The sequence below is a fragment of the Anoplolepis gracilipes genome, chromosome 4 (assembly GCF_047496725.1).
Source record: "Anoplolepis gracilipes chromosome 4, ASM4749672v1, whole genome shotgun sequence".
Taxonomy (NCBI): Eukaryota; Metazoa; Arthropoda; class Insecta; order Hymenoptera; family Formicidae; genus Anoplolepis; species Anoplolepis gracilipes.
Genome location: NC_132973.1, coordinates 4,290,084 through 4,302,593, shown reverse-complemented (window position 1 = coordinate 4,302,593; position 12,510 = coordinate 4,290,084). Strand labels below are relative to the sequence as shown.

Below are 12,510 nucleotides of genomic sequence, written 5' to 3'. Positions count from 1 at the left end.
AAATGATCCAAAACTACTATAAATATTTGCTTTACATCTAGTTTCCTTGTATTTTTTTCGCTAAACATTCGAGAATTACCTCATTTCACGAATCCCCAATTTAACTTAAACTTTAACAGAACAGAACACGTTGTGAATTTATCGTTGCTTACTTTGAATGAACCTCGCGTATCGCTTGCGCGATTCCCCGTCGCAACGGTTGGTTTACCGCTGACCATACCATTAAGGCGAGACGTCGATGTAACGGCAAATCATCAAATGCGAAAAGAATAGAATTTTATGTTAGTCTGTTGATCGTTATTGTCTTATAATAACGTGCATTTTTCATGAGTGTACGAATAACGAGGCTACTAGGTTACAATGTTTTCGGAAATTGTGTTGCAGAGATCGAGTCTGATTTTATAGACTGATTAGAAATGACAATTTGCAAAGACCCAATCGAATAGAATAACAGAAAGTCATATAAAAATAATTATTTGCAAACTGTAATATTTTTTTTATTAATTCAACCTTTCTTTAAAAAAATTTACCTTACAGTTTAATACTGCATTAAACATTTCTCAATGATTAAAATTCAATTTCTCTATTTATTTAGTCATGCGATTTTTTTTTAAAACATTTATGAATCTAATGATTAAGTGTCAAATCGCTTTTCAAATTTATCTCGCATTTCCTGTTACATCTTAATCCCTTTGAACAAGGATGACATTTAATGGAAACTTAGTATCGCATATACACGTGCATAATGAACACGTGTATATGTATAAATGTTTACATTTAATGTTCAATGTTCATCGTGAATAGCGAATGCGTTAAGTGACATCGGATAAAACTTTTCCATGTCTCTGTTAGGTTACGAGTGTTACATCTGATCGTCCCGTTCGCTATTATTATATTCAAGTGGATCAAGGTTCCGTCAATTATTAATGCAACATAACTAAACGTTGATATAGCAACTCGCGAGATTTAATTACTGTCATTATTTGATGGGTAGCCACGCACTCCAATTAATTCATATTGCAACCACGAAAACAATGGAACAATGACGCTGGTCTTGGAAGGTTTCCGCGTCCCTTTGACCCTTCGAGCTATTTTTAGCCAAGCAAATCTTGTTGTTTTGAAACCTCGGTGAAAAAAAAAAACGCAAGGCACGCGAATATAGAGTGAAATTTCATCTTCCTGAATTTTTACGCGAGCGCGAAAGATTCTTCCCGTCAAATCACCCTTCATCGTCAACCTACAGTCCCCATTTTCTCCGGCGTGCGTGCGGTCCAAACAAGTGGGACACCTTCTCTTATCACGTCCCGCAAACGATGGAAACGAACCATCGTAGAAAGGCGATATAAGGGAAAGGAAGATGATCCCGTACGCGGAGTGAGAGTACACCCGGAGAGTACTCAGGGAACCGAGTGCTCCCGAGAAAGGAGGACAAAGGAACTGATTTTTCTGTCAGAGTATGTAATCGGAATGAATATTTTTTTTTTTTACGGTAAACTTAGCGCCACTTTTCACATACAGGTACACAAAGGGGGTCAATGGCCATAGGTCTAATTTACATCATCATGCATACCGAGCGCGCTATCCGAAATTTAAAACCACTTCTGGAAAGTGGCTATCTGACAGCAAAGTGAGACCCCTTTTTGGGAATAGAGATAAAGAGAGACGAGGTACAAATCGGGCCTAGAAACGTGAGGGTGGGAGGGAAAGGGAGATGCGAATGAGAGAGGAGAGGGAGTTGGATTAACGCGCACGACGTTCAGAGTTCGGATCGGGCTGGCTACCGCAGAAGACCGGCCGCCTCCGAAGGAACCGGTTGCGCGTGTGTCGCGAAAGGGGCAACGAGTCCGGGAGCTGGCAGGCCCATCACGAGCGAGCCATGAGCGGCCAAAGCGTGGATGTGGTCTGGGACCCGCAGACCCAAACCAACTCGTTAGAGGGCTGGGATTATTCTATCGAGCTCGCGTATCTCAAGAGTCTTAAGGGCTCGTCTTCGGAAAATAGTAAGTAAGCGGGAAAGAAAAATGCATAGGGATCAAAATAGGGTGTGTAAAAAGTTGATGGTGTTGTCGACGATGTCAACGGTGGTGTTGTCAAAGAGACATGGTGTGTGATGCAAAGCAAGTGATAATATTAAGAGACGTTATGATTGGTGTGACTAAAGGATAAAAGAGATATTGCCCTTTTTTCTCGCCTAAATTAATCGATTTAGGAGTTGAGTTTTCAGTCACTTATCAAATCTGTAAAAATACCTACAATTCTGCGATTGTGCGTGATTCGAACTTGACGCATTTGTGAATTCCTCGAGTCGCTTCGTAGCGAAACCGAGTAAACGGTAACCGCGGTCGTTTGCTCTCTACGAAGGTCCTTGGCCCTTGGCCGGTGTCAGAACCGAGGGAGCGCGAACCAGAGCGTTCGCTCGGAAAGCAACCTGCAGCTATCGCGATTCATTGTCATTCGAAATGCCAAGCCAAGTCGATTTCGATTCTGTTGACACTAGATGTTTCTTTCGTATTCTCAACGAGTTCACGGATATGAACCGATGAGTCGAAAGCGTGCGAGATGAAAGCGTGTGAAATTTTTCGATAAATCTATATTTTATCAGCTTTTTTTTTGTACACATGGAAATTTTTCCGACAAATGAATGAATGAAAAAGATTCGTGTTTGTGCGCGTTGAAAATATTTTTTAATCCGAGATAAAACAAGTATTCGTATAAAAATGTGACTTACGTTCTGCGCAGATCTTCAATTGGCGGCGGAACTCGGCAAGACCCTGTTGGAACGGAATAAGGAGCTGGAGAACATCATCAAGCTGCACCAAGCTACCGTGGAGGAGCAAACACAGGAAATTGAGGTAACTATACATCTTGTAGCAATTTGTTTGTACAATTCGAAGGTTAATTATCGCCTGAAACACACAAACCGCACAGTTATCTCTCTCATAATTTAAACCGATAATGTTCGTTTATGAAAATATGTTATTTTTACAAGACAACCGTACCGGTAAAACAATTCAAACCCCGACAATCTGCAGAGTCAATCTTAAAATTGTGTTATGTCATAAATATGCATGCGTCATTCATATATTTTTGCAGTACATGAAAAAACAGACCGCCGCTCTGAGAGAGGTGAACAATACACGGTTGAAAGTCTACGAGCAATTGGAAGTTAGCGTACAGGATCTGGAACGTGCGAATCATCATTTGGTGATCGAGAACACGAGCGATAAGAAACTGATCAAGAGGTAAGTATTTCCTCGTTTGCTTTTTTTTTTTCTTCTTCTTTCAACGCTGCTTCTGCTCGATAGGCGCGAAACACCTATTAAGTAGCAAAGAAAAAAAAAAAAAGACAAAAAAATTGACAGCTTTTTCTCGTTTATCCGAGAGATATTATTTGAAATTCTGAATAAAATCTTCTGTTCTTTTATTCGGAAACATCGCGAAGAATATCGTTTGAAAAGCACTGGCGAGAGTCTGTTATTATATCTGTTATTATATACCGGTTTCTTATTGTATCGACCATGTGAACCGTTCTAAGCTCACCTTTCTAAATGCATAATTCATTACCATCTGATACAATTACACTTCATGTGGAGTCATTAAGTATTATTTTCCTATTTAACACTATTCTAATCTTCCGACGCAATCTATTTCTTTCCCGAGAATAATTTTTTTTTTCTTATTATTAATGAAATGCACGATGCATTCATGTGCATTTTCGCGGGATCTAGAGTCAAGAGAGACGCGAAACGCGCCTTCTCAAACAAGTCTGACTCGAAATGTCACCTCGCTGTGCATTTCTTGTCGAGCAAAGTGCCGAGCGGCACTTCGAACATATGTCGTTCCCGTCGGGTTGATTGTGCGACCGCAATGTTTCGCAACAATAATAATAATAATAATCATCATCGATTTGCGCGTCCAGCCAATCCGTGACTATTGAGAATCTGGAAATAAGATGCGAGGAACTTCAAAAGAAGATTGACGACTTAACCGAGCAGCTACGTCAACGAGCCGCGAGCCCGTCTAGGAGTAATAATGTGCAGCAACAGCAACAGCAACAGCAACAGAATATTAGTTGGGAAACTTTGGATACGCAAGGTGGCAGCGAGAAACAGGTAAGCGTGCAAATATTATACACTTCATCTTGTTCTTTAACAGTTCTCTAATCGAGAGGGTTTACAATGCGATACGCTTTCTCCTTCAGAGAGCTGCCCCGAGCTCGCCAAAGTCTTCTCAAGAGACTATCGCCGCGACCGTAGTGAGCGATCGCGAAGAAGAGATGACCGAGTTGCTGAGACAACTGCAAGACGCCCGAAATCAAAGGGCCAGAGAGCAGAAGAAGGTGTCCGAGCTCAGCCAGCAGTTGACCACCCTGTTGCAGGAGAACAGCGCGCTGGAGGAACAGTTGACAGAGTGGCGTAATAAGGCGCAGGATGTGAAGAGTTTGCAGGACGAAATTAGCACCTTGGAAGAAGTCAGGTACTCTTCTCTTTCTACACATCGCTCATTCTTCACGTCGTTCTAATTAAAAGATAGAGTTCACTTTTATCAATACGCACCTTATAAAAAGGTCTCTTTGATTTCAATCAAACCAATCCTTTCTTATCCATTGACGTGAGATTCTGCGAACGTGTCTTTATAGACGAGGTCAGTTATGTGGGCGATGTCTGCGCGGTATGGATACGAGAGCGCACGACGAACTTTCCATCATGTTGGATCAGGAGGAGTACGATGACATAAGCGTGGCCGAGTCGTTGATCAGCGAGACGCAGCGCGACTCTGAGCAGACAGTACAGGTATTTTCTCTCTCCTTCTTTTCTTTTGTATTCCATTTATTTCTCGCGAATCTCTCTTTCGTCGACTATTCATGTTCGCATGTATAACGATGAATCCTCTTCTCTCTCTCTCTCGCTCTCTCTCTCTCTCTCTATCGCTACCATGTCGCTTCTTTCAACCGGTTGTTCGCGCTTGTTTAGAAGACTCCCATAGTAATTCTCTTTTGTCTGCTTTAGGAAATGACAAACTTTGCGAAATACGAGCTAACGACGGCACGTAAATGGTATAATCCGCTGTTGTGGAGGATATTCGCTTGTACAAGAGTGCCGTTGTTGTTGTTTCATTTTTCCGAAGCGATCGTCTACGTTAGCGTCCGCTTCATCGTTCCGATTGCGCTCGCACCTCTCCGAATACCATCGTTCATTTTCCGTAGAATGTCACTGATTGTCCTTAGGCTTTGGCTGTTTAGACGCTGGAAATCGAAGATTCTTTAAGATTCAGCATGCTAAACGCGCTAAATAATCTTATTTCACTACTCGAAATGAGAAAATTCATAATCTCTTGATAATGACTCCCGAATCCCGATAAACAACGGAAGAGAAAATATTTGCAATTTCTTAAAGAGTTTTTTATTCTCTTTATTCTATTAAATAACAATTATTTAATCATATTGCTGATTATTTATATACATATATATGTATATTTAGAATGTTGCGCGATAATAAATGACACATTATGTAATAATATGTACATATTATGTTTTAGAAAGAAAGGATTTTTTTTTATTTTTATTTTATTTTCTTTCAATTACTGAAGATTTGATTTCATAATTAGAGCTTTTCCCTGACAAATGTTAAGGCATTTAATAATGTTTCGCGTATGTCACTGCGGCAAGTCTATTATTCGATTCCTAAAAATTATTAAGACTGTATACACTTTTCGGTATACTTTGATATATAATATTACGAGTCTAGTATAAGCAAATGTAAATATATGTGCTTATCGCTGTCGTTTTGAGCATGACAAAGCTTTTGTATCGAAATCACTGCGTATCGAAACTCTAGTCGAATTACTCTCTCCGATTACTTTTGTGTATAATGTACAAGTGCCAGATTTATAAGATATTAAATAAAATACCTTTTCTCATAAAACTTTGTAGTTTTTAATATCCTAATAAATCTGGCATGTATGTGCGTGTGCGTGTGCGTGTGCGTGTGCGTGTGCGTGTGCGTGTGCGTGTGCGTGTGCGTGTGTGTCTGTCTGTCTTTCATCTCTTTCTGCTTCCAATCATTCTTCGTTTCTGTGCACAATGTCTCACATCTTTTATTAATGTAGTAAATTGCAGTGATCTCTCGATGAAAAGATAAGTAAGAAAAAATATTGCATGATACATATATCCTTCAAATTATTATTATCAAAAATAGTGCATTTATAAATAGATTTTAAATAGTATAATTGTTGAATCCGATCGCTTTTTTCTTGTTCTCCAAATAACATTCTTAAATTTCAACTCGTAGAATTATATCTTTGGCATAGTTTCAACCGGGCATACATGAATTACCTTGCATACAGGATACAGGCAACAAGAACGAGTGTACGGATGAGCTGGACAGCGCGAATCCTTATCGAGTCCTGGTGGAGAAGTATCAGGCCTTATTGGAGGTGCAGAGACACTGTCAACCCCGTCGTAAGGACGTGCCCAACCCCGCAACGTGTCTATCGTTGCAGGAAGAACTGGAAATGTCCGGAGAGTTCAATAATTTCTATTCCACCGAAGGCGCGGTTGCCGGTTCGGAGTCGAACAAGACCGCCGCTTCGCGAGCCAAGGTGTCCGACAATTCTGGCAAGAAACCCTTCTCAGCCACCCCGACAGATTTCTCCGAAGCCGAGACGTCGTCCTCAGGCTTCTCAGACGAGACGAGCAACAAGGCGACGCAGACGGATGGCAGGCCAGGCTCGTTCCTGTGCTCCATCGCCGATGGTGAGGACTGCAAGTTCAGCATCTACGACGACAACAGCACCTTCGAGAGCAGATTCCGCAAAACACCCGAGTATCGGCAATTGTTCAGTGAGATCTTTGGTGTCCTGAAGCGAGCGGCTGAGGCAAAGGACGAGGGTGAAAAGCTGCCGTTGTTGGACGAGTCCACCACGTCTCAGACAACGTACGAGACATCGTTTCAGGAGGATCTGCAGAGCGAAGCGACGGACGATAATCAGAGCGTCATGTCATCCATGGTGTCGTCAGTGGTCTCGGAACCGGTCTTCAGCCGAGTGCAGTCTGCTTGCAGTCCACCCAGCACTAAGAACGATCAACAATCCGATAATAACAAGTCTACCGGCACGAAGCAGCAACAGCAGCCCGACGCAGGCTGCAAGATGGACTATGTGTCTATCAACTTGCGTATGCGTAAGAAATCCTCGGCGAAGAAGAACTCTGCCAAGAGAGCACACTATAACGACCGGTCGACCACGCCGGACGTCATTCCCACGACAAACCCGAAATTCGTGCCTCTCAAGCCCAACAGCGGCGGTCGAAGGAGATTCAAGCCATTCAATCCAGCCGAGCACGAACATCTGGGTACGTGGAACGGTCAGCACAACGGATGTACGACGACAACGCGGCAGGGTCCGAGAGACAACAACCGCAGGCAACAGCACACGTACGGGCGCGGTTCGAATGAGCCGCAGCAGCACAATAATTACGAGTACAGAGATTTCAAACCTAGCACAGCGTCGGAAGAGGTGGCTCGATTGAAGCGACTGGAGATGTCTTACGCGGAAGTTCTCCGCACGCCGAATAACAAGACCCGAACCAACAATCATCATCACCATCATCATCGTAGGAGTTAAACAGAACGACTATAAACAGACGGAGCGAAGCGAAGGAAAGCAACATGTTAGATTTTATATTTCGATTATATATATATATATATCTGTTTTTCTCTCTCAGACTAGGGTAGCGAGTCCCGCGCGTTTGGTTCACGTTATTCATTCCAGGATAAAAATTCAGTATTGTTTTGTACTTGTAAATATTCGACAATGCGGACGTGTAGCGTGGTGACGATTTTTTTTAGGCACTAATTACCGCGTCGACATTAGCTTTAAGTTTCGTATATCTTCTTATTGTATATCCCCTTCCTTCCATTCATTCCGGTGAGATGGCGATTATTGAGCGCTACTACGGTATCGTGCATTTACGGAGAAGAGAAGAAACCTATTTATGTGCCATTTACTCCCCGTGTCAAAATCCGACTTCCAATTCCAAAATTGCTCACACCACTCTTCACAATTACGTATGCCTACTTCCCTCTCCCTTTCCCAAGAAAAAGAGATGACCCTTAGTGCATGTCAGCAGCAGCAGCAGCATGCGCGCGGTGTTAGCTTTTGTATTTTGTAGGTATGAATATATTGTGATGATGATGTTGTACGTATATAAATAAATTCTTTATCGTATCACAAGTCGCGTTCTTCCTGGTTTGTATTCCATCGAGTATATGATGATATAATTCTTGAATTGAATTCCGATATAATTGTTAATGGGAAATAAAATTTTTTTTTACTTTTATATAAATAGAATCGAACCTTTTTTTTTATTATAAAATGCTCAATATTTTAATCACTTAATATAATTTTTTCATATTTAAAATGGTATATTTTTAAAATAAGCTGTAAATAAAAAAGTGCAATATACGATATAAAAGAAACGTTTATATAAAAATGACCAGGATAAATCCACGGGCACTCTCTAGTGTTAATCAATTATAAAAATCGCATATAGATTGAAGATAATGGGTGGTACAAGTTTATTTTATCGATACAATTGTAGGTGGGAATTAGATTCGCGCAGGTGTATTGCATATTATTTTCTCTCTATTCCCTTTCCTTAAAATTATTCTGCGTTGACGATGTCTTCTTAAATATACATTTGACATTTCCCTTTTTTAATATTTCTTATATCAAAAGCATTCATATTCATTAATACAGCAATATATTCGATTAAGAATCATCAAACAATGCGCGATGCACCGCTCCTAAACTCGGCTGTACATAACTCGAGCTGACGCTGCGTCTCGATCTGTCGGGAAAGAAATTGTCGTAAAGAAAAAAAGAGATTGTCGTCTCCTTTCAAAACTTCAAACTAGTCGCTGTAGCCACAATATTGACATGCAAAGAATAGTTGTATAAAATTATTTCACACGACACCGAAATAATGAGTTTGTATTGTATTCGGATTTCGTGTATCATGACGATTCAGCAAAATGTCAAATAAAAGTACGGCATAAACTGCACGTTATTAATATACAGAAAAATTTTGCTACTCACTCTGTAAGAGATCGCACAGCTGGTCCAGTTGGATTGTTTTTTGGTCGTGGATTAACAAGAAGGCATTTCATCGGATGACCATCCAATTGCCGATTATGGTAAGTTTCAACTGCTTTAGTCGCATCTTTCAACGTCTTATAAATTACTTCCGCTGTGCCTGGACGAACTAATCTCGATACCAGCAATTCCCCAACGTCTTCAAATAATTCCTATAAAATGCACTTTTTATTAATACTTTGTAAGGAATGCTTTTAACTTCAAAATTAAATTACTATACTGCACCTTGATATCTTCCTGCGTGACGTTTGCTTGCAAATTGGATACTACAATTCGATAACCCGTTGATTGCGTCGATGAACTAGATGAACTTGCTTTTGGTCGCGATAAAGTGCCCATTATTCTCGATTTATTCACGGATGAATCAAGACGCGACTTAACTCCTACGTCTCGAAGACTTCTAGACTCATAGTACTTGGAATCTGCGGTTTCTTCTGCCAAAATTGTTCTACAAAGAGAATCATAAAGAGAATATAAATATACCGAATAAATGTTTATAATCATTCTTAAAAATTATGTGCGGTTCAAAAATATTTACCTTGATTTTGTTCCAAAACTCCAATCTTCCTTGTAAGGGGGCGAAGCAGTCTTAGTCTGTAATAAAGAGACAAAGAATTATAAAAGTTAATTAAACACATAAATTGTAAGAATCTCACATGAAAGATTTTATCTCAAAGTTATTTACCATTGAGGAGCGTGCAACGAGCTTATAATCTCTCTGTCTTTCTCGTTCTCTTTCTAGCTCAGATTTTCGAGCTGGAATTCTAGTCACACTAGTGCTTGTGGGCTTCACCCAAGTATAAGGAGAAGTCGGAATATTGAACACAGGGGGTGGAGGTGGTGGTGTTGGCGCGTACTCGTTACTCACAGTTCTTCTCAATGAAGGGGAATCCATAAGATAGTCTGAAACAAGAAGAAATTACTATTTCAATGTATTTCATAAATAATTTTAATATCTTTCTAAAATACATCTTTAAAGTATATACGTACATATGAATACATCATCAGAATATTCATGTACCATTGATATATGATTCACATACCGTCGTTATAATCCATACTCATATCTCCTAAATAATGAGGTTCAGGGAGAGAAGGTGGTCTGTAGCCTACCACCCTTGTGGGAGCTGGTATATTTGGTGGTAATATATGCGGCATCAAAGGCGGCACCTTATTCGTCGATAACGAAAGTCTACCATTTCGGCCAGTCTTTCGCGAAATTCCAGGAAGCTGCACATCCATCTTCTTATATTGTGACGCTCGAATCTTGTCCAATTTGAGTCTCGCATCGCTCTGCTTTGCTATTTCCGCAAGCTTGTCCCTGGCGTCGGTCAATTTTTCACGATTCTTCTGTATTATTTTGAACCGTGCATCTGCAACTACATGCGGGCCACGTCCTCTCACAGAACCATTAGCGCGCGAGCCTCTGTTGAGTCTTCTGCGAATTCTGCATAACAATATAAAATTCATTTTTTTCTCTCCGATTTTCACTTTTTTTTATCAGTGCAAAATAATTATCCCAACGTAATCAGTTCACTTGAATTTTATCTAAAGGTCGGATCAAGTCATTATACAAACTATATACTTAAATATCATACATATCGTTAAGGGCGTTCGATTAGCAAAAAGGTTTTGCTTTTGAGCTATTTACAACAATACAGTTATTTAATACATTTTACATTAGATGCGTGCTAATTTATTTAACGCTAATTCTGTTAAAAAATATATTATTAAATAAATTCAAGCAGAAAAAGAGAGATTTCGGGTTACACGGTGATAATTTTGACAATTCTTGTCCGAGAAAAAAATAATTGTGAAGGTTATAAATCTATAGCGGAGAAGCGAAGCTGAAGAGAATTCCGTTGGATAATTATATGAATTTCTCTTACCCTCCTCTGCCTCTCATCCCTGGTGATTTCGACTTTTTAATAATGTCATCTAAACTTAGGCCCATATCAGCCATATCGTAAAAATTCGATTACACGGATACACACAACCGAATCAACTGAAATCAACCGAATTGAAGAGCTGCCGTTTTTCAGGTTTCAGGTTACGATTACTAGAATATCGGAAGCTTTGCTCCCGATTGGAGGATTGAGCCCTATGGTATAATGGCTTATATTAGGGTAAACCCAGAGAGAAACTTGGGAGAGGCCGTGGTGTCACTTTTTATACAACAGGTTTTTCACGTTATACACTAGCGCCGCGTTACGTACATTCATTTTACCCTTTCCTGAAACTACATGGTCACTTTCGGTGATGATAAAACAGTTACGGATGTATGAATAAATCAACCGGTTCATGTCCGTGCTACAGACCACGTGCTACATCCACAAATTGTAGATCAAGGAGATACGTTCATTCATTTATGAATTATTTATACGCACATGCAATAGAATAAACTTTTTTCAATAATGTAGAAGACATTAGCAATAAATATTGTTTCTTCTATTTTATTATTCTTGGAAGAAAATACGAAAGCAATATCTCTCTGTTTTTATCGAAAGCAATATATTAAATTATATGATGTTTTTAATTTTTATTGCAAATTACTTAATATGTATTAGTATTGATATATTATTAGAGACTGCTGTGTGTTATTTTTACTATTACTGGAATAGTTTAAGCGCGCGCCATTTATTTTGTTTATGTTTATATTGTGTTGTATGATTATATTGTGTATGTTTAAGTTAAGCGTTAAAGTTTTTTTCCACGATGCTAATTGATTGTTAAATATTTAATTTTAATATTTACAGTTTGCTTTAAAAAAAGCATCCTTCATTATTTTTCTTTCTTTCTCTTTCTTTATTTAATATTATATCCCTTCTCCTTCTTTCTTCCATCTCTTTTTTTTCTATTAATTACACATAATTACATAATATACAATACATGCATATATAATATATGTACCTTTCTTTTGTCTCTCTTTTTCTCTTCTTCGATTTCTTTAACTTTTTTCTTTTTAACTTTTCTTTAATATAATTTTTCTACAAATTGTCACACAAACTGTCAAAATTTGACAGCTGCAGACTAAATCCGGTTATGACAATTGTTTTTTTAGACAGATAAAATTAACATTTAATCGATATATACGTGTATTGCATATAATTCGCATATTTGAATTATAGTTATTATTTAACATTATTAAATACACAAATGTATATATCAAAAATGCATAATGTAAGTGTACATTTTGTGTATGTGCGTGTGTATGAGAAATACGTAACAAATATACTTAAAAAATATCCTTTTTATCAAATCTCTTGATATTACATCATCAATTTATTAAATCAATTATATATGTGCTTAGATTAGATCTTTGCTTTTCATTGTACATTGTACATTTTCAGAAGCACA

At 38.9% G+C, this 12,510-nt stretch overlaps 2 protein-coding genes across 4 annotated transcripts in view; one reads left to right on the top strand and one right to left on the bottom strand.

Moving 5' to 3' along the window:
* Centrocortin (uncharacterized) overlaps positions 1–8,232 on the top strand; it is a 29,637-nt gene extending 21,405 nt beyond the window's left edge. For 2 of the 3 annotated variants that reach the window (XM_072891228.1, XM_072891227.1), the window contains exons 2-7: positions 2,740–2,852; positions 3,094–3,242; positions 3,920–4,112; positions 4,202–4,476; positions 4,640–4,793; positions 6,346–8,232. In XM_072891228.1, the coding sequence (XP_072747329.1) occupies positions 2,740–2,852; positions 3,094–3,242; positions 3,920–4,112; positions 4,202–4,476; positions 4,640–4,793; positions 6,346–7,623 (2,162 nt within the window). In that variant the 3' untranslated portion in view covers positions 7,624–8,232. Of the gene's footprint in view, positions 1–1,876; positions 2,001–2,739; positions 2,853–3,093; positions 3,243–3,919; positions 4,113–4,201; positions 4,477–4,639; positions 4,794–6,345 lie in introns of those variants that run through there. The other variant, XM_072891229.1, reaches the window with a different exon arrangement.
* Positions 8,233–8,548: 316 nt separating this feature from the next.
* LOC140665298 (uncharacterized) lies at positions 8,549–11,234 on the bottom strand. The gene is made up of 7 exons (XM_072891234.1): positions 11,043–11,234; positions 10,197–10,600; positions 9,839–10,056; positions 9,692–9,747; positions 9,379–9,601; positions 9,097–9,305; positions 8,549–8,848 (listed from the first exon to the last, which is right to left on the bottom strand). The coding sequence occupies exons 1-7, from the start codon at positions 11,114–11,116 to the stop codon at positions 8,770–8,772; spliced, it is 1,263 nt and encodes a 420-aa protein (XP_072747335.1). The 5' UTR covers positions 11,117–11,234; the 3' UTR covers positions 8,549–8,769.
* Positions 11,235–12,510: the final 1,276 nt, after the last annotated feature.

Excerpts from the sequence above, each read along its gene's own strand:
- LOC140665298 (XM_072891234.1), bottom strand. The coding sequence starts at position 11,116 with ATGGCTGATATGGGCCTAAGTTTAGATGACATTATTAAAAAGTCGAAA. Across the intron at positions 9,748-9,838 it reads TCGTTGCACGCTCCTCAATG|ACTAAGACTGCTTCGCCCCC; the intron begins GTAAATAACTTT and ends TCTTTATTACAG. Across the intron at positions 9,306-9,378 it reads TCACGCAGGAAGATATCAAG|GAATTATTTGAAGACGTTGG; the intron begins GTGCAGTATAGT and ends TGCATTTTATAG.